Source organism: Lates calcarifer, linkage group LG8 (assembly GCF_001640805.2).
Source record: "Lates calcarifer isolate ASB-BC8 linkage group LG8, TLL_Latcal_v3, whole genome shotgun sequence".
In the NCBI taxonomy this organism is placed as follows: domain Eukaryota; kingdom Metazoa; phylum Chordata; class Actinopteri; family Centropomidae; genus Lates; species Lates calcarifer.
In genome coordinates this window covers 15,196,288-15,217,338 of record NC_066840.1, presented here as the reverse complement: position 1 = coordinate 15,217,338, position 21,051 = coordinate 15,196,288, and the positions used below count along the sequence as shown (strand labels likewise).

General features: G+C 39.9%; 2 protein-coding genes across 3 annotated transcripts; both read left to right on the top strand.

Moving 5' to 3' along the window:
- The first annotated feature begins 602 nt into the window (after positions 1-602).
- slc25a5 (solute carrier family 25 member 5) lies at positions 603-2,872 on the top strand. Its single transcript, XM_018660370.2, has 4 exons — positions 603-798; positions 1,626-2,112; positions 2,218-2,358; positions 2,449-2,872. Exons 1-4 carry the CDS (start codon positions 688-690, stop codon positions 2,604-2,606), a joined length of 897 nt encoding a protein of 298 aa, XP_018515886.1. The 5' UTR covers positions 603-687; the 3' UTR covers positions 2,607-2,872.
- Positions 2,873-7,625: 4,753 nt separating this feature from the next.
- si:rp71-46j2.7 (uncharacterized) lies at positions 7,626-20,800 on the top strand. Of its 2 annotated transcripts, XM_018660367.2 has the most exons (16): positions 7,628-8,001; positions 8,497-8,593; positions 9,759-9,972; positions 10,315-10,457; positions 11,205-11,367; positions 11,518-11,573; positions 12,529-12,719; positions 12,818-12,928; positions 13,068-13,193; positions 15,505-15,603; positions 15,702-15,860; positions 17,487-18,129; positions 19,488-19,551; positions 19,645-19,825; positions 19,918-20,006; positions 20,125-20,800. In XM_018660367.2, the coding sequence occupies exons 1-15, from the start codon at positions 7,813-7,815 to the stop codon at positions 19,936-19,938; spliced, it is 2,457 nt and encodes an 818-aa protein (XP_018515883.1). In that variant the 5' UTR covers positions 7,628-7,812; the 3' UTR covers positions 19,939-20,006; positions 20,125-20,800. The 2 variants fall into 2 exon arrangements, with proteins under 2 accessions (XP_018515884.2, XP_018515883.1); XM_018660368.2 differs by lacking the exons at positions 19,488-19,551; positions 19,645-19,825; positions 19,918-20,006; positions 20,125-20,800 and adding an exon at positions 19,231-19,474 and having other exon boundaries at positions 7,626-8,001.
- Positions 20,801-21,051: the final 251 nt, after the last annotated feature.

The following is a 21,051-nucleotide window of genomic DNA, read 5'->3' as shown; positions in this document are numbered from 1 at the left end:
TTAACTACATAAATGCAGGGTAGTGTTCGATGCTGTCTGTGCATCAAATGTCTCTAAGGCTAAAAGAGCATGAGGAGTGCAGATAATTAGAGATCATCTCAAAGTTTCAAAGGCTGGATCAGTCTGCTGACACAGTTTTTGTGTGGAATCAGTCATCTGATTGAATCATGTCTTCCTCCTGCTCCATACTGTGGGAACCTGATTGACAGCCAAAGGACATTAACAGATGGGATGACCTTTACCCACCATAGCCTTTTAGGCCTCAGCTGCTTCAAACTGACATCTGACACGACCACGAGCCAATAAATCCGACCCAAAACTCAATTTAACAATATTTAACACCATCCTCCCTGAGTCCTGCTGAGTGTGTGATTTAATCAGAATATCTCAACAACTTTGAGTGAGATAGTTCAACTTTTCCTCCTTGCTGGACAGATAAGGGTCGGTCCTGCTCTGGTTTTGCTTGAGTGATGAGGGAGAGCACCAAATCTGAAGTGAAGGACACCCGTTTGACTCCGCCCACCGCCCCCGCTGCTGACCAATGAGAAACTAAAGCCGAAGTTCGCGTTTTTTCTCGCGTTCAGTCTTCTTAAATCCCCTCACTTCTAGATTGGATTCGGCCATTTCAACTTCACCGGCAAACCCCACCGACCAAGTGACGGGACGGAGGCTGATAACATCTGAAAGATGACTGACCAAGCTATTTCCTTCGCCAAGGACTTCTTGGCTGGTGGTATTGCCGCTGCCATCTCCAAAACAGCTGTAGCCCCCATCGAGAGAGTCAAGCTTCTCCTCCAGGTAAGTCTCTAGCATTTAATTTAATTTCTTCCTTTGCATGCTCCTATCATCTAATGACAGTTAAATTATTAATAGCCGTTAAATAGATGCTGCCTGCTTGTATCTGCAACACAAAACTAGTGATAATGTGCATCATTTTCTTGCAGAGTCATTTCTAATGCATGCTGGGTGAATTTAACAAGATGAAACTAGATGCTGTGGCAAAGGAACTCATGTAAAGATGCTGCACTGTTAAGAGCAGAAGCAGGCGTCTAAAAATAGTCGATCAGAGCAGCTCTGTTAGAGATTGGTGCAGGCACAGATGAGGAATGAGCATAATCGAGGCGTATCAGACATGTTACGTAATACGCCGGCCAGCAGGCTGCAGTGCTCCCAAACACACATACAATGTGTAATGAGTGGCATCTACTGAGTCTGTGGTGTTCAGATGTGCTCATCTTCCATGTCAGGTATTGAGTTTGACTTGACAACAAACAGCCAAGGTCACAGCAAGGGTTGCGCCATTGCTCTGACCACTGCTGCATTGGGCCTGGGCTCAGCAGCAGCAGCAGCAGCAGGATGGTGGGAGGGGAGGGGTGAGGGGGGCGGGGCTGTGAATTATTGAATGGATGCCTACAAGAGTTGTACTCTGGCACATGGATGCAAATGTGTCTCTGAGACAGACACAGGAGGTTCATGGGAGTTTGTGTTCTCACCATTTATACAAGTCAGATACTCATCCACGTTGATGTTTGAAACAGGACGTGTCAGGCTCAATCTGCTTCTCCTGCCTTCATCCTTCATTTTATTGCCTCTAATGCACTGCAGTATCTCCGGTTTGATTACAGGTACAACATGCCAGCAAACAGATTGCAGCCGACAAGCAGTACAAGGGCATCATCGACTGCGTCGTCCGTATCCCCAAAGAGCAGGGCTTCCTCTCGTTTTGGAGAGGGAATCTGGCCAACGTCATCCGATACTTCCCCACTCAGGCCCTCAACTTTGCTTTCAAGGACAAGTACAAGAAGATTTTCCTCGACGGCGTGGACAAGCGTGCGCAGTTCTGGAGATACTTCGCAGGTAACCTGGCGTCCGGTGGCGCCGCCGGAGCCACCTCCCTCTGTTTTGTCTACCCCCTCGACTTTGCCAGAACACGTCTGGCTGCTGACGTCGGCAAAGGCGGACACGAGCGTGAGTTCAAAGGCCTGGGTGACTGCTTGGTGAAGATCTTCAAGTCTGATGGCCTCAAGGGTCTGTACCAGGGCTTCAGTGTGTCAGTACAAGGCATTATCATCTACAGAGCTGCTTACTTTGGCGTCTACGACACAGCCAAGGGTGAGTTCTTGTGGTCCAGCCTTGCAAACCTTGGCTTCTCTTCTCAGTGATCGTTGTTGCCTTTGTGACTTTAGCTGATCTTCTTCATTGACTCTTCCCTTACAGGCATGCTTCCAGACCCCAAGAACACACACATTATCGTCAGCTGGATGATTGCTCAGTCTGTCACTGCGGTCGCTGGTCTTGTGTCCTATCCCTTCGACACCGTCCGTCGTCGTATGATGATGCAGTCTGGACGTAAAGGAGGTAAAAATGCAACATATAACTTTAATTTTTGCAACTGTGTCACTAGAATAAAGGTATGACATCTTTGTAATTCTGTCCCCCTCCCCTCAGCCGATATCATGTACACTGGCACCATTGACTGCTGGAGGAAGATCGCACGTGACGAGGGCACCAAGGCTTTCTTCAAGGGAGCCTGGTCTAATGTGCTCAGAGGCATGGGTGGCGCCTTTGTGCTGGTCTTATACGATGAGCTTAAGAAAGTAATCTAAGTTGTTTTTGTATGTCCACCGTTCATGTTGTGAAGTTTAACTGTAACATATCTTGTACATTTGGAAGGACTTAAATGCAGCGCTATATATATTTATAGGGACCAACTAGTATTTTCTACTAGTTGTACCGGGGGAATCTGTTATGCACTCCTCTCTTGGCCCATGCTTTTTTTTTCTTTTGTTTTGCCCCTCACCAGAATGTCATTCCCTGAACACAGGAACCTTTGCAGAAAAAAAAGAGAAATAAAGACAACCTACTGAGTGAATCTCCTGCCTGGTTTTGAAATGTAATACCGTGCATGAAGGGTATGATTACAGGACAGAGTGAGTGTCCTGGCAGCGCATGTCTTCTGTCGTGTTGCTTCAGGAAACCTTTTGGCCGCCTCCTTGTGTGAAGTGTAAGCTTAGAGCTGCAGGTTGTATTTGGGCAGAGGCCAAAATCAGCTGAGAAACTTGACCTTCTGACAATATTCCAGTCAAGACATGCTTGCAGAAAAACGATACGCAGGAAGTCAGGAGTTTTACTAGACTCTTTTTACACATGCTGATATTTCAGCAGAATATTTTGCAGGACTGTCCTGTAAAGAAACAACAAGGATTACCTGTGGCGAGGTGGATTATTCTAACCTTCTAAATATACTTTTATCTCCTGCCAAGCCTCATCTGACTCCAACTGGTGTGACTGAGAACTTTAACCTTGAACTGTTTGACCATTCACTAGTGTGACACACCTGTTCCAGTTATTTACTATCATGGTTGAGTGAGCTCTCGATCTCTATTAGCGTAAAGTGTGTAAAAAGATAACTTCATATTCTGACGGTTTATGGCAGCAAAGAAGCAAAAAGACAGGACTAAATAGACAGGCTCATAGTTGGGTTTTAGACTGGTGTTGATGTGTATTTTAAGCAGCATCATAAAGCTGAATTCCTCCTGACATTTGATCTTACCAGCTGAAAAGAAGCACATGGTTGTAGCCAGTTGTGGCCTGCACAGGACAGGACACAGTGTACTTCTTGGGCCTCTTTAATCAGCGTGAGGTTTTTTTCAGCCTCTCCAAAATATCCAATTGTAATCTTTGTCCTCTTGGTACCAACAAGTCTCCACATTAAGCTGTTTTCTGCATTTGACATCTGAAGTGTCCATTTAAACTATTTGGACTCCTAACATTGACATCCCAGCAATAGACTGTCACTTTGTATTATGAACTGCGTCCTTGCTTTGAGTTCGCAGGGCCCGTCTGGCAGCTTTAATCAGTTTTCAGCCATTTTCATTGACCAGTTAAAGAGCTGCTGCCCCCTGGGAGCCTTATCTCTGCATTTCAGGATTGAAAAAAAAGAAAAAAAAGACAAGTGTTTCAATTAAGAAGCTGTCTGACATACGTGGTCTGAAATTCTTATTAGCAATGACGTGAAAAATGTTCTGTAACCCAGGTTACAGACTAATGATTGTACAGCAAAGTTCTGTGTTAAAAGCTCCAGGCTTTTAACATCACATCCTCCACCAGTGTTCAGTCACTGCAGCTGTAATTACTCTTATTGAAAATGTGACCACATAATTGGAATCTATAAGAATAAGTTATATTTGGGTTTAAAATATCAGTCCAGCTGTGAACTATTATGCTGCTCTCAAAGTTCAACAGAAGTTTAATTCTGTCACTGGAGATGTTTCTCTTCAGGTTTTTTTGGATCGTGAAAAGCCCTCAAACCAAATCATATAACAACCGAGGAGCTGCAATCATTAATGTGTCAGTGACGGTACAAATGAATGTGTAGCTCATTGTATTCAGTGCAGAATTTCAATTACATTTGCTCGACCGTTTAGTTTAATAATTTTTAATAAAATTCCAGAAAAAAAGATGCATCAACTGCAGACAAAGTGAATGTCTGAAGCTTTTATATTACATACTAAGATTATGGTTGTCATGTTAACTTAAAGAGCACACTGCTTGGCAAGTTAGTATGTAGACACAATCACTGTGCCTTGGACACTTAACCCAGACTGAGCTTGAATGGAAGACGTAGTCTCGTTTTAGCAGCACTATCAGATTACATGATTTACTCAGCTGGACACAGTCTAATCTTCCTCTCAGTGATTCAGAAAGTCTTGGACGTAACCCCCGACCCAGGGAAATCCGTTTTAACACTGTTTTGACTGCTCCATCCCCAAAAGCCCCTCTCAGCAGGTAGCACACAGTTAATCCTCCGTTCAGAGGGCCTCTCCACAGCCGACCCATTACAACTTTAACAGGGATTAGTGAAATCAGAAGCAACAGGGATCACAGCCATTTACACACTGTCTGCCTGAGAGGCTGCAGATATGCTGGGCCTCCTTGAGGTCACATGAGTAACAAGTCAGACAAGTGCAGTCGAAACATTTTCAGCGTCACAAACTAAATTTACTTTGCCAGTAGGCTGCTATGATCCTAAATGTGGTCTCAACCTCAAGGATATTTGTCAGTATTTACAGACTATAGCTTCTTAAAACTTGCATTTTCTTCATTTTAAAGTGTTGATATGATCTTCCCACAGATTGTGACTTCACAGTTTTAAAATGCATTAAGGAAAAACTAATAAATGTAGTACAGACCAGAGCATAACTGGATCGTGTGCCCCCTTTCAGTCAGTGTGTGTCACACGATCCTCAGAGATTGAGGTCAGGGAGAGTTTTCTTTTCTATTCAACATGGAGAAAAACTTTCATGTTACTTTTAGTGAATGTTTCAGCTCTTTCTGCTGTGCAAGTGTTTCCCCAACATCTAATTTCCCGGTACTGCAAATAGAAACACCTGCTTTGTGTTTGAGGTTGAGGCGCTGTAGTGGAGGAAGATTAAGTAAAAGTAACACCACCACAATGTAAAAATACTCAGTTAGGAGTAAAAGTCCTGTACTGAAAATATTACTTAAACATACGTGAGTATTATTAGTGAAATGTACTTAATGTCAATGCACAGCAAGCAGAAAAATACACAATGGTTGTGGTGGGGCTGGTTTTAATATAATTATTTATGCTGATGGGTGTAACAGTGCATCATTTCATCATATGTTTTATATATAAAATCTATTTGAAATACTCAAGTAAAGTACAAATACCTCAAGTATTACATTTATGTACAGTACTTGAATACATGTACGTAGTTACAATCGGCCATTTCTGCGAGCTGCTCTTTAAAGGCACTTGATAGTCAGAGTGAGTACACACATGCAGGTCTGGGATCACTGAAGCCACCCTTCACACTGGGTCACTAAAAGCCCTCTGTCAGGCGTGCTGTTGCGTAACGTCAGCTGTTAGACTGAATTACGTCATCGGGGTCATGACCTCAGTGCTCCGGGGAAAAACACACGCTTTTTATTTCTCTATCTGTGCATTAATAAACACTTCAAATGTCCTTATGTCTACTTAAAACGACAGGATAATGTTAATCTACAGCTTATAAATGTTAAACACAGGGCTTAAAGTCAAGTGTCACCAATAAATGATACAGTTAAAAGGCATCATAATTCTAAATAGTTAGACAGTAACATCAAGCTTTATAGGAACTGTTACAAACTACTCAGCATATCTGCTGATTGTATTATAGCTTTATTAATATACCATTAATTCTGAATGTTAAAGTGATATTGAGAGCAGGTGTGAGTCTTTTAATTTCTGCACAGGGAGGATCTGCCCACTGAAGGCTTGTCTCTGGTTTAAAGGCTGTCTCCTCAGGTATGAATATCATATGCAATAATTGTTAAGCTCTTTTTTGGAGTTTATTTACTTCATTCTTAATGTGTAAATTTATAATTTCCACTTTTCCGGATGTACTTTTTTTTTTTTTTTTTTTTTTTTACAGATGTCTGTGACTGCCTTTCATATGCTGAGGCCTGTTCATCTTATCTTCCTCCTGTGTTTTTACTGATAGTGTGATATCCATAATATCCGGGTCAAACGTTATAATCATATCACTGGTCAACATCTAAAGCTGTTTGGTTCTGTTCTGTGTTTATTTGAAGAGCAGTGTCAGCGCCACCTTGTGGCACTTAACTAGCTGCTGCTGCCTTTCTTCAATTAATTCAAAACATGACAGTGCTAATAAGATTTACAGCCAGTGCATATTTTCCAAAATAGCTTCAGCAGCTGGTAACCCGTTTCTGCTGTATCATACTGCTGTATATTTTTCATCAGTATTACATCATCATCAGAGCAAAGTAGAAAAGGTTGGTACTAAAATCACTCTCATTAAAACAGATTTAATAAAACACACTAAATCTAGGCTATTTACTTGTTATTTGTATTTGTTTGTTTGTTTATTGTTTGATCTTAATCATCTGTCTATTGAATAAATAAGATGAAGGCTATGGTTGGTTAAATCTGACAGTAAAACATAAATAGGCCTTTATGAACTGAATGAACACACATTTTAAAATGTATTCTCCAAACAATTTGTTTTTTTTGTTCCATTATTATTAATACTAATTAGTATTACTACTGATGTTAGTATCTCAATCCAGTTTTGACGACGTTATGATAATAATTGTAGCTTCATTAATATCCAAGCCTTTACTGACTTTCAAAAAACAAAACAAAACGAAAACCCTCTCTTTGTCTCTCAACAGTCAATCTGTATTAGTAACTGACAGTGGTGGGAAGTAACTCAATACATTTATTCAAGTGTTGTACTCAAGTACAACTCTGAGGTTGTTGTACTCTACTTGAGTATTTCCATTTTTATGCTACTTTATACTGTCAGTGACTGGGTCCAACTCTCCACTTGTTATATGAGATATGAATTGTTTAGTTTACTTCATTTTACTCACACTCCCTTTGGTGCTTTTACTGAAGTAGAATTTTAAATCCAGGACATTTAGTAACAGTGTTTCTGTTTCTACTCTGTAGTACAGACAGATAGATAAATGGATGGACAGAATGTTGAATGGGAATCACTACATCCTCTGGGCTCCTTGCTGTCACATAAAGCTGCAACCTGTAGATGGCATCCTGTTAAAATCAACAGCAGGCACGCGGGAAGTCCCCGCAGCCAATCACAGCTCTGCCTTAACCAGTTAACTTGGCTTTTTTCCGCCGTTTTACTTCGTGCTTCGAGGAAACAGCGTCTCCTTACCGGTTACAAAAAAATGTGGATGAACAAACTAACTCAGGTTATGTGCATCACACACCGGCTCGAAGTAGGAGAAAGAAGCCAGAGGAGCCTGTTTTAAAAGAAGAACATGTATCTATGGCGCTTCTCCATCGCCATAACCCTCGGCTTGGTGTGGTATTTTTCAGACTGCGGCCGTTCAGTGACACAGTACTTTTTATGTTTCCTCTTTTGTTTTTCAACTCCATTACTATTCGCGAACAGCGGGCGAGAGAGCAGCACCCAAACTGATGAGGAGGCTAAAGAACATCCTCTCCAGGTATTGCATACATGTTGAATATATGGTTTTGCATATATGGTCTTTTATTGCCTTTTCGAGCACTGTTGCATGATCAGAACTGGGTTATATTTTAATGAGTAAATAATTAAAAAGGAGAGCGTGAGATTCATTTGTGAATCATTACACAGCCTTATACACGTAAATAAGTGAGACATAAATACGAGGATTGTCAGAGTAGTAGTAATGTTTTTGAAATCATAAAGGTGCAAGATAGTGGCTAACTAACTGTCCCGTGTTTACAGGCCTGGTTACACAAATACTTGAGCTGTATGTCTAGTAAAAGTAGACAAATATTTAAGCATTGTCACTCATAGCTTGAGGTGCATATTTTCTGCTGTAGCCTCCAGAGGCCTGAAAAACTTGTTTTCTCTCAGCACAGAGGGCAGTGTGACTTAAAGTTCAGTGCTGATTAATGTTTTGATCTACCGTGTTCTGTATCTAACCCATGTTGACTAACAGTTTTCTGTTTTCCAGGGAACTGTCGAGGAAGACACGACTCATGGGGGAAGCGGCGAGCAGGCTGAGCCACTGGAGTCTCAGTATCCGCATGTGAAGAGGTCCCTACAGCAAGGTGAGGCATGTTTTACATAGAAGACAGTGTGTTTTCAAGTGGTGTAAACACATTTGTCACTGCAGGTTTCAAACACAAGAGTGAAGTGAGTGTTTAAAACCAAGGTTCTGCTCTTGACTCCAGGGTGTTTTGCCTGTACATTTTAGCTCTGTTTTGAATCCACACAGTTGGAAAGGACAGTTTTGCATAGACACATCTGCAGCTGAAGCTCATGTTACATGAAGCAAGGAGGAGCTTTGGGGAAGGGAAAAAAGAAAAGATGAAAAAACAGACTCAACAGATAGGCTGTATGTGTGTGTTAAACAGGAAATCAGATATCTGGTTGTCATACAGTGATATCAGCTGTGTTTGCATTGCACCTTTTTTTTGTGCGATTGATAGGCTTGTGAAGAATAATATCACAACTCTGAATGAGCCCAGTTTGACCATAAGAGTGATGTTGAACGTGTGTTTCATGCTGTCTACATTCAGATTGCTCAAGGTTCAAATAAAAAAAGATTAAGCTCTTTACAGGCACCTGGAGCTTAATTTTTTCAGTCCTAAATAACGGTCTCATTTAAATGAGCTGTTAATCTTCTGGACTCCAGGTTTATTCTGGTTCATATTTACCAACTTTTTATGCATTATTTTTTGCCTTTAACACCTTTTTAAACTGTCCCTCCTCTGCATGTATTCTATTATATAACTCAGCTGTAAGTATGACCTCTCATTTTGTCAATTTAACAAAGTATAAAGCTGCCAGGGACTGAAAACTTCAATGTTTTTGTCTTTGAAAATCTATGTATGTCTGAAACATTGATGCTAATATAAATATTAATAAACATAACATTAAACATATCTTTCGAAAAATGTTCTATCTACACATCAGCACTGGTTTCCTATGTTTGTCTCTGCATAATATATAAATACAATCATTTTGGTGTGAATAAAAGATTCTTGGTGTGAGACTCCCTGTGAGAGGGACTTGTCTTCATCTCACCTACAACTTGTCATGGTCAGAGGAAAATCCAGTCGGGGAAATTTGAATGAATGAATGAACGTATAATTTCCACAGGATTTCTTGGCCTGACGACATAGAGTTTGATGTTCAGGAGGTGATCATGGGAGCTTAGTGTTACTGTGAGTTTCCTTTGTGACTGACTGACTCTGTGACTGCTCTCCTCAGTGTTTGAGTGCGCCTACGCTCAGCTGGTCCTGCCTTGGTACGCTGTTCCCGAGCCACGCGAGCACCAGCCTCTGCACCAGGTGCTCAGCAGGGAGTTCAACTTCGTAATCGACCGCATTATTGAGAGAGCCAGAGACTTTGATGTTTGTCAGGCGGTAGTGGGCTCCATTCGTATTTTGACCCAGCACTTGCACAATGCAAAGCAGTCCGACAGGTGAAACTTTACACCCACTTTCTTTTAAAATGACTCTCTGCTGGCGCTGCTTCAGTTACTCTTTGCACTCAGTAGTGTGTCTGAACTCTATAAATACCTCAATATTTTTTATCACCTATGAATAATTTACCATACTTTTACTGGATCATACCTGCGGTGACATCCTAATGGTTTCCCTCATGCTAAATGGTGTTTTCAAGGTTAATACATCATTTAAGATTTCAGATTTAGATCAAGTGATTATGAGCAGTGTGGTCTTAAACATCTGTGATCTCTCTTAGTACTTATGAATGGTTGGATTCACCTCTCTTTTACTTCTTGTGCTTCTTTTTTCTGTCTCAGACAGCTCTTGTTCAGCTCCACCGCAGATGAAATCGCAGTTCTCCGAGAGTTCTCCGACGCTGTTGTACGTAACCTTTTTCCCGAATCTCTCTGGGGCCAAGAAGTCAACCGCTGTGCCTTAAATGAGATTGTTGCCTTAAAGGGTAAGAAAGCATTAAATTATCTCTCTGCAGGAATAGAGTCTTACATAAGGGCTAAGCCTCCCATGAGGACTTGTACAAATGTGCATTGTATGTAATCCCTTATTGTCAGTGGCATTGTGGAGCGCAGGACATGAATTTTGGGATACTGAAAAGGAAGGCTCCTTCCACAGTGATTTGCCAATTCTCTTGAGGGGTTTGTCATTTTTTAGTAACAGATGAAATGTTTTATCTTGTGGGAGTCTTGCTGTGCCGTGGGTTTTAGCAGTTATACATGTAGCTCAGTTACCATAGGTGATTTTTACAGCTGTAGTTAAAAATGGTCTGTACATCCGGACCATCCAACAACAGTGTTTTATTCAAAGATACATGACTGTGAATGTTTGCAGTAATTTGAATAGTTGGCAATGTTACACAGATCACACATTCATTATTACAATAAAAATGATCATTCTCCATTAGTCTAATATAACAATTTCTCACATCAGCTACAGCCATTAATCTTGATGATTTTAGAAACACATTTAATTACAGTAATTAAGATTTGTAGCACTTATTTACAACTACAAAGGGAAGTCAATAGAAATACTAATATGCCAAATTTAAAGTAATAGTTTGACATTTAGGGAGATGAAGAAAAACATGTGTCATTATAATACAAATTTGTTGTTAAATCTGAATGTTTTACTCTCTGATTTCAGTGTGTGTTTATGTCATGACAAACAAAAGTGAGCTGGATGTTCTCCTCAGGGTTGGGCCTCTTGGTGACATGGCTGTCTGACCCCGACAACCTGAACCAGCTGGTAGTGAGCCAGCTTGACAGCACGACCCCCAAAGGCTCTGTGGAGGAGCTTTGTGGATCAGACCCGGAACTAGCCTCCCTGGCTTCGCAGGAGGGCGAGGGCAGTGAAGTGTGAGTGGCTGTCATCTTTTACACCCCATTGGCGTGACCTTTTCACACAGCAAGCCTCAAAGCAACGACCGTATCGGCCACCTTCTGTGTTCGGAATTGGAACTGACCTGGTTTTTGTTTTGTTTGGTGGCTGGTTTGGGGGATTTCTAGGAGCTCGGAGGGAGCAGGGATTTCGACTAGCACCAGGATCAAGGGCAAAAGGAAAGGTGTGTTTTTGTTTTAACACAAAGCTTATTCATTTCAAAGCTCTGTGATGCCTAAACCTGCAGGAACAGCACACATGATTTTTAGCATGGTTTTTTGTTATTTTTCAATGAGAAGCCATTTCAGATGAGGATGACGTGGACTTGAGAAAGGCAGATGGAGTAGTTTGTGGGTGTAGATGAGTGTGCTTGCATAAAGTCTTATACAAGTTGATGAATAGCAGTGTGTTGTCAGCTACGTGACATTATCATTTTCTTTACCAGCCTGCCTTTCAATGCATAATTAGTCCCCTGTTTCTTTTGTTTGTTGGTCCAGACAGTTAATTACACAAGCAGCAAGCTGAATGCCAAATTATTTCAGTGCTGTCTTCAAGCAACTCCTATCTCTTTGTATTGAAAACAGTCCAACAGTAATGATGACTGAACAAGAATGATTATGCTGTGATAATGAACCATCTGATGTGATAAATATGCACATTTTCTATAATGGTACCCTCATAAATTCTGGAAAAAACACCAATATTTGTCATAGCCTGTCAGAATTCTTTAACTCTTATGGGATGTTTATTGATCTTAAGGTCATCACATAAAGCATAATGTTGAAGGTTTGACTACTAATCATGCTTACAGTTCTTTCATGCCTAATCAAGTGTGAGTTTGTTTTCTCAGACATTTTGATTCTTCACAGTTGTTGACACTTCTCCCAGTGTGTGAAGTCTGTGCAGATTTTCAGCTGTGTTGGTTAGGTCAAGATCAATGTCAAGGTAGAATTTATTACTATTCTCTCCATGTACAATGCTCCGTATACAGGGGAGAGAAAATGTTTACCTTCAGTACTGTGAAGAACAATAAGAAAACTGGTTCAAAAGACAGAAAAATAAGGTAAAATGTTGATAACAAGCTGTGAAATTGTCTGAGACTTTCACTGTTGCTGTTCACTGGTGTTTTAAATATTCAGGCAACAAGTTAAAGGAAGGATGGTCAAAATTTGTGGACAAGATGAAGTCCAAGAAGGCCAAGAAGAAGAAGATGAAAATGATGGAGCAGGAGCTGATGCTGAGGGTCATGGCGATCCAGAGTGACGTGTCCAATGAGGACGATGTCAGCAGCAAGGAGGGCTCCATTCACAGCCAGCAGGACTCTGACGGGGTGAGGCTGCTGCAGATAACGCAATATATTAAACTGGAGATGACAGTTTGTGAAAGATGACAGATTTTATTGTCACTTTTTTGGCCAAACACCATTAGGAGGACAGTGATCTGGAGAACTACTTGACAAGCGTCCAGGAGGACATGATGGAATTCAAGCTGTCATATGAGATGTGGCGTGTTGGCCGCTGGGCTGTCAGCATCCCTCATGTGAGTTATAAATATCACTGACAGTGTGGAATGTCCTGGAGGCTTGTTATCTGTCTGCTGAGGCTCTGTAAAAGCTTGTCCTTGGATGGTATGTTAATGTTTGAGCTGGAGTTTGAGCAAGCGTTAACTGTGTTTGCAGGCTGACTGGGAGGATGAGGAGCTAATCTTCACTGTTCACCTGGAGGAGAATAACAGCCCCGAGAACCTACAGTGGGACATCAAGAAGACCTACATGGATATGATATATTTTCGCAACAGATGGCAGGTAAGAGTCAGATGGAGAGTCTTGTTTTGTTTGTTAATTTTCTGCTAATTTTCTAATTACATGGGATATACACTCACTTGCCAGTTTATTAGGTACAACTATCTAAAACTAATATAGTCTAACACAACAGTATGGGCAGTAGGCTATAGTGCAATACACAGTATATATCTCGATACTTTGAAATTGCCTCTAAAACACTTCTTAAATGCTCAATTTAACCCATTGATGCAGACAGTCCCACCAGTATGATGATTCTAGTATTCCCTGCAACATGCCTGCATTGAAACATTCTTATTTATAGTCATTAGTGGTTTCTGTTGGAGCAATTTTAAACTTGCTTGCAATAAGGGGGAAATCACAATCAAGTTAGATTTAACAAGATAGTATTTATTCAACCCAGGCAATTGCACACAGGCTTGTAACAGCTGTTGAAAATAGAAAATGGCAAGATGCAGGCCTCCAACACAAATTAAAGTACACTTTCTGTGCATGTTGTTTATGATAATAAGGTAATCTCAAAAATGGTTAAATAAAAATAGCATAGTGTGTGAACCACAGAGGCAGAGGGTCCAGGCTGTCACTGAGACAAACCACGCTGCAGAACGATAACAGTCATATCACAGGAATGTGAGCGTGTGTTTATGGTTGTGTGTGTGTGTGTGTTTGTGTGTGTGTATATGTGTGTGTGTGCATGTCTGAACCGTTTCCAAACTCAACAAGCATAAACTCTGGCACTGCACTTCCCTTGCTTCCTCTTCCTTCCAGATACAAAAACACACGTCTCACATATATACTTCACACACATGCTCTGGATTAGCAGCCATGTGTGTGTGATGTATGTGTGTGAATTTTTTTTGTTCGTTAGAGGGAGAGACACATTAGAGAGAGTGAGAGAAACACACCGCTAGCAGCAATACATCGAGTATATTTGACATATCGCCCACCCCTAGTTTTATATAGCCGCACCTAATAATAAACTGAATGTAAAGTCTGCATGTTCTAAATAAATCAAACTCCCTGGAAAATCAGAAGTTTCCATGTGCTCTGCAATGTGAAGTAAAAAATAAAATAAAATCTTAGAACCTTTTGAATTAATTTAAGCATTTTCTGAAATTGGATAAGCAGTACCATTCTGAATTAGGCTCTGTTATCATAGAACATTGTTAGGGGGTAATTACACTGCCTGCAATGTTTGAGCTTGTCTCTGCCTGGTGAACAGTTTTTTTTTTTGGTCAGCGTGTGAAGGCAGGGTGTGTCTCCAGATCTATTTGAATTATAGTTTAACATTTTTAAAGCCAATTTTAAACCAATGCGCATATGTTCATGTGTACATTGAGACACTTAAATTATTCCTCCTCTTCACACTGGCCATAAAGAGATTCACTCCTAACTCAGTTCTCAAATATTTGCACTAAAAAGAACTGCAACTTTGGAAGATACCTAAATGATTTTTCTTCTATCTCTGAAGCCTCATTATCTCCAGCTGACTTTGAGAATGTCTTTTTATACAGAACATTGACTGTGGGTTTTCCTCCAATCTTATTCAGTAGAATTACATTAGGAATGAAACTTTTCAGGACTGTGTATGCATGATGTGCCACTGTACAGTTATGTACAGACATGTGAGTATTGTTTTCAGAGAGACTGACTTGACTTGAATGTCAGAGTGGTGTCAGAGGTTGTGACCCTGAGGAGTTAAGGTGTGGTCAGTGTGGAGTTACAATGACGAGCACCATTTAGCAGGACAATGAGGCCGTACCTGAACTAGAATACCTCTCTTGCTCTTCCAGCTTGTGTTCGCTGCAAAGCTTTTCTGTTTTATGACATTATTGCAGAAACGTCAACATTCTATATATGGTATGAATATATACACTTTATTATATGGATACAGTGTAGTTTCAGTGGAAAAATGGTCTTACAGAGCCAAGAATCAAACTAATAGCTTGAACATTGTGCATCATGTTATCATCAAGTTAACAATATAAAGCAGATTTCAACAATTCCACTGAAACTGTTGTGAAAACTGGAACAACAGTTAACAAATGACAATGATATCTCATAACTGTACAGTCCAATGTTATGAATTGTTATTGGACAATTTAACAGATGATTTTCTGCAAATAGACAGGTATTATGTTGTCTGCTAACTGAAAGAAAATACTCTTCTCGTCGGGACCTTTTTTCTTTGAGTTCAGAAGAGTCGTGTTTACTCCTTACTGTCTGTTCAGCAGGAGCTGGAGGGAAGCAGTGTTGTGAAAACAAAATACGACTTGCTTCATAAGTCTGGAACTCAGCTTTTTGCACTTTTCAGGATTCAACCACCCTACCAGCAATCTTGAAACTGGAGGAGTCAGAGGTCACCGACGAGGTTAAAGAAGAAGCCAGAGTATCGGTGGAGCATTTTCTGCAGGTGAACGAAACAAACAAACAAAAGAAAATCTTAGATGTGTTGACAGATAATCACTTAAAAAACTTTATTGCTCAACCTTTTGTCATTTTCTTCCCCAGGAATTAGTTTCTGACAATCTGATCGGCCACACTCAACCGGTTTTTCAGTTCCTCTGCCCACTTGACAAACTGCTGAATGAAGAGGAAAATTATCAAGGCGTGTGGGGCCTTCTCAGCGGACTGGCCTACTTCCTGACTCCAGGTCATGAGGAAGAAGAGGTAAAGCTTCAAATGGCTGACTTTATTCATGTGGACATCTCAAAGGGATCACAGGTTTATCACAACCTAGGACTTTCTGTACCTTGTATAGTTCTTACCATAATTAATATGATTGTATTGCTGAAATCTGTGAATATGCAGCATTGTTACAAAAACATAAGAGGTTAGACAATCAGAAAGGTTTTTAACGAACTTCCACACTGGCCAGACTTATTTGGAGAAGAAAATAAAAGAGAACAGCAAATGTATAGCCCCAGCTGCTTGCTGTTTACATAAATCACAGACTTCCTGGTTCAACTTCAACTGAAAATACTTGCCAGAGCTGTGGGTGCACACAGTTTCCCTGTCACTTTTGGTTTTACCTTCAAATAAATTGCTCTAGATAATCTGGCTAAACAATTTCCTTGTTTACAACCTGTCTGATCTTCTCAACACTTGTGTTTCTTGCTCCATTGAACACCAATTGTTTCAATATTGCCATGTTCCTAGTTCTCAGCAATTACTTTGTGAATACAGCGTTGTCATGACTGATAGAAATGATGGCCAAAAAATATGTTGCACTAAACTGTAATTAGTCAGGTGCAGAGCTCAGTGTTGTTCTTGATTCAAATCAAATGTTTATATTGACTATCTGCTGTGAGTGGTAGGTCATTAACATGTGTGATTGAAGAGTATTTGAAACATTTGACTAGAGCTGCAATGATCAGTTGAGTTTTTGATCAATTTGACCAACAATTAATCTGGATCTATTTGGATAATTGTTTGTTTTTTTTTTGTTTTGTTTTATTTTGGTTTTTTTTTTTATTCTAGCTTCCCCAGTGTGAAGATTTGACATTTTTATTGGACTGAACATCTCTGAGTTTTTGACTGTTGGTCAAACAAAAAGCGATTTAAAGACATCACTTTGGAAATTTTTCACAAACTAAATGGTTAAAAAATGTATAGAGAATATAATCAACAGATTAATCAATAATGAAAATAATAATCAGACTGTAACATCACATCCATGCCTGCTTGAATCACCACATCCTCATTCAATCTAAAGCAAAGCTATTTTGGCAATGGCTACTGGATGTTGAGACAGAAACAATAACAATCAACACAATTCTGAATTAAAGGGGCTCTCCATAAAATTTGAGGCTTGGTTAAAATTGAAGTGGTTGAAGTTGCGATGTCATTCATTTTAGTTAAGAGTCAAGCTCCTAAACCCTTTAACCTACAATTCCCATATTGCAACTTGATATTGTTTTTCATCAGACCTTCAATCCATGATAAACGCCCACATCTTTCACATCCCTCCACAGCCCCCCGTTTATAAAGCAGATTTTCTATTAAAATGTGAAGTCTCAAGCTGAAACTGACATAAACTTATTGACATCTCTTAGACTTTAGAAAACTCCTACTACTGAGCTGCAGAGCACATTATAAAACTGTTCTCACACTGCTTTATAATACTACCCATAATGAAACTGAACATGTGTAAAATTGGTGGACTACCCCTTTAATAACTGTGATACTGAACTGATATATGGATTTGTTTAGGTGCTGGTGTCTGCCATCCTCCACCATAAAGCCAGTGCCTGAGGGTCAGCTGTCACTACCTGATTGTTTTGTTTTTCTCTGCAGAACTCTAGCCCTCAGACAGAAGCCCCAAAAGAAATCGTAATGCCATCTCCTCGTCCAGAATCCACAGCTCAGCCGTCAGAAAGTCCCGGTGCCTCTGCTCAGAATGGCACTGATGTTCCCGGTGCTACTCTCCCAACTATCGTTATCTCCCAGTATGATCCTCCTTCAGAGCCGCCTGAGGAGGCAGAACCAGACAAGCAAACACAAACTGCTGTTAACTCAGACCCTTCAAGTAATGAAAACTGTTCCCAAGACAGAACAGAGGACTCTGATAATCCCTTAACCTCTCACTTTAAAATGATCATCAAAGGCCTGACCCGGTCCAAGTCGCAAGAGTCTCTGGCCTCAACAAAAACCAGTAATGACGAAGACCCACCTTATTCAGACTCCACGCCACACTGCAGCCAAAATGGAGGCTCACAGTGGGAGAGCGCAGAAGGCCCGTCATGGCTTAATTTCAGCACAAGGTCAAATAAAAAGGAGAAAATATGTTTCAAGATGGCAGGTGGAGCCAGCAAGGCTAAAGGGAAGGAGCAGGGCACTTCGCCAAGAGGGGAGGACTCCCAGGGTCAGAGGAGCCAAGTCAACTGGGAGCAGCTGGAGGCGACCAAGGCCATATTTGATCTGCTGAAAGAAATATCTGGTTTGTTCAGTTTTTTAGACTCAGATTTTATATACAGCATTAAGAGCTGCGGGATCATAGCAGCGCTTTTTCTTTAATTCTGTCATCTATTCACTAGAAATCACGCATTTCACTGTTCTTAGATTGATTCATGCATTTTGACAGGCACTTGTTTGATTTCTTCTCAGTACCATAAACATGTAGAGACTTGATACTTTCCTGGGAAAGCTAATCCTTTTACAGTGAACATTTAGTCACGTGTGTGTGTGGTATTTTAAGGCGAAAGTATGGCTGTGTTTTGATAAATGCCTCAGGTGGTGCGTTCATGTGCTTTTGAGGAGCTCAGATAATCCAGGAATGACAGCTAGCAGCCTAACCACACTATATTCACAAGCCATGTTGTCCAATAAAAAAAGGAAAAAAAAAAAAACGAGATGATGGACAATAATAAGCAAACATTGGTGTGATGAAAAGGATAGCATTACTTTGGAAACTCGATGCATTGAAAGGTTTGTCATTTCGAAATAGCGTGGGTTGTCAAAGAAGCTTCATCAGGAACATGAATCAAATAATCTTTAAACATTATCACCATAAAACAATAATACAGCCTCGATAAAGAATGATGAATTCATCACCATGATGAATTATCGACCTCAGGCAGGCTTCAAACCCATGAAAATTTATTTACACCACACTGCAATGAATTTAAAACAGTGACTTGCTCAAAGCTAGGAAAATGAATTTAAAAATGTAAACAGCTGTGGGATGCTTCAGGAAATCATTGAGTCATGTTTAACTTGCATTAATCAATATTTCTGATACATATTTTGAATCAAAGGACTCTCAGTGTCTGGAAGGGTCTGTCATTGTGCCAAAAATGCTAAGTTATTTTTTTGTATTTAGCCCATACCTAGAAATCTCAAATTTGCCTCTGAGGGCTTTACAGTCTGTACAACACCACGTTAAACTTCTGTCCTTTTGACCAATGATTTGGATAAGGAAAAACTCTGACACACAACAGCTACAGTGTGTTTTAGCCTCTTTTAGCTTAAGTTTCATTTTTTAGCTCACACATTTGTCTCTTTGTCGCTGTCATTAACCCCGATATTCTGCACCAAACAGCAAACAAACAAATTTGGGAGGTGGTTTTGAACACGGTTGACCATCTAGATAGCAGAAGACCTGTTTGGAGAAGTTTATTTGAGGTATTGGTAGAAAACTGAAATATTATCTGTAACAACGTTGCAAGATTGTTTTTGTATTTTTCTGCCCTCTAGTGGTGAAAATGAAAGAATACTTGCACAATTTATGATCAGCAAAGTGATTCATTGTTTTCAAGGTCCTTCAAGACAAGGTTAATAATTCTTGTGTCTTTACAGGGAACTCCATCCTCATAAACATATTTGATGCCATTCTGAAACCTGTTATGCCCATCTTGAAAAAGTAAGTTCACTGCTAACGCTTCTCCCCAGCTCATACATTTGTTGTATCCTGGTCTATTGATGACTTATGAGTATGAGTTGTATTCCTCCTCAGGAAAGTGAACACTTTCTTAGACAAGATGAACCCAACAGAGATGCAGATGGTGGCGTACATCGACACTCTCAGAGACAAACAGTGGCCAGGAGTCTCAGCCAGCAGCAGCCTCGTCCTCCTCGCACGGAGGAGGAGAAAAATGAAACCAGGGAGCGAGCACATAACCTCGTCAATGCTAGATGTAAAAGGACACCTGTCTTCACTTCAGAAAGTATCCAGTTATATTTGGCAGCTGATTATCCATCTAAAATGTTTTTTTTGTCTTCTCTGTAGATTCAAACTACCTTGTTTTGAAGAAGACAGATATGGAGTCTGTCTTTAATCTTTTCCAGGACAGTGAAGAAAACAAAACGCTGGTATATGTGAGTATCCCAGCATTTACTTTGTGCCACCAAGCCTCATTAACTGTATCTAATTTTCACATTAAATTTAATACATTATCTTGTTCTGACTTTGTTGCCCTTGTCCTTTTGTTGACAGATGCTTCTGTCATTCCTGTTAAGGGAATTTTTTCCCAGCGACCATTCCCTGAATGTGAGCGCTGCTGCCTTACTGAAAGTGACCAATTCTACCAACTGATCTGTGAATCTTTGATAGCATTTTTAATGGTACTTCTTTACATTTTAAAATCTGAAATTATTTATTAAACATTTTAAAATGCCTTAAAATATTTGAGACCAATTCTCTATCTGTGTCAAATATGATTTTTTTCTGCATTTTTACCTCAAACATATCAAACATGCTGTGAATATTTCCTTTGGTTTTTATTTTGTAAAGTTTAATCGCTTGTGTCATGTCCACTTGTCAATGTGATGAATCCTGGCATTGCATATTAAAATTTTACTGTTCAACTCAGAGGAGAAAGTAAAGAATATTTAATATTAACTGTTTGAATTTCACCCCTCACATTTCATAGAAAAAAAAAATTCCCTTAAATACTTTGTTTCACTTTGGGCACTTGTGTATGGTGAGTGTTTATATGGATGATTTGACTTAAGGTTTTTATTAAAATAGAGTATCTCACAATTACCAATCACATAAATCTGTCAAAACATGGCCGATACCACCTATCAAAGGAAACTTGAAATAATTTTCATGTAAATAATTTGAATTTATTCCAAATAAAATATTTTTAATAAATAAATTTTCTGTTACATTTTTGGCTTCATGGATTTTTAATTAAGTTTAGACTCTGTACAATATTTGGTGCACTAAATAGAAGATGTAAATTAGTTGCTGATGCCAGCAGCTTATTTCCTCTTAAGCAATATTTGAGTAGAGGATGTTTCAGATGAGTTAAACAAGTTAATCCACCTGGGAAAGTGTGAGATGTGTTCAAATAATTAATGAAATACTAGATTAAAATTCCTCAGCATCATATTTTTCCACTGGAATAAGCCACACTTA

What these genes read in the sequence shown, in the direction of transcription:
- slc25a5 (XM_018660370.2), top strand. Translation starts at nt 688, where the DNA reads ATGACTGACCAAGCTATTTCCTTCGCCAAGGACTTCTTGGCTGGTGGT. An exon ending in GAGTCAAGCTTCTCCTCCAG is followed by an intron (nt 799 to 1,625) that starts GTAAGTCTCTAG and finishes GTTTGATTACAG; the next exon opens with GTACAACATGCCAGCAAACA. An exon ending in CGTCTACGACACAGCCAAGG is followed by an intron (nt 2,113 to 2,217) that starts GTGAGTTCTTGT and finishes CTTCCCTTACAG; the next exon opens with GCATGCTTCCAGACCCCAAG.
- si:rp71-46j2.7 (XM_018660367.2), top strand. Translation starts at nt 7,813, where the DNA reads ATGTATCTATGGCGCTTCTCCATCGCCATAACCCTCGGCTTGGTGTGG. An exon ending in AATGCAAAGCAGTCCGACAG is followed by an intron (nt 9,973 to 10,314) that starts GTGAAACTTTAC and finishes TTTCTGTCTCAG; the next exon opens with ACAGCTCTTGTTCAGCTCCA. An exon ending in GATCAAGGGCAAAAGGAAAG is followed by an intron (nt 11,574 to 12,528) that starts GTGTGTTTTTGT and finishes TTAAATATTCAG; the next exon opens with GCAACAAGTTAAAGGAAGGA.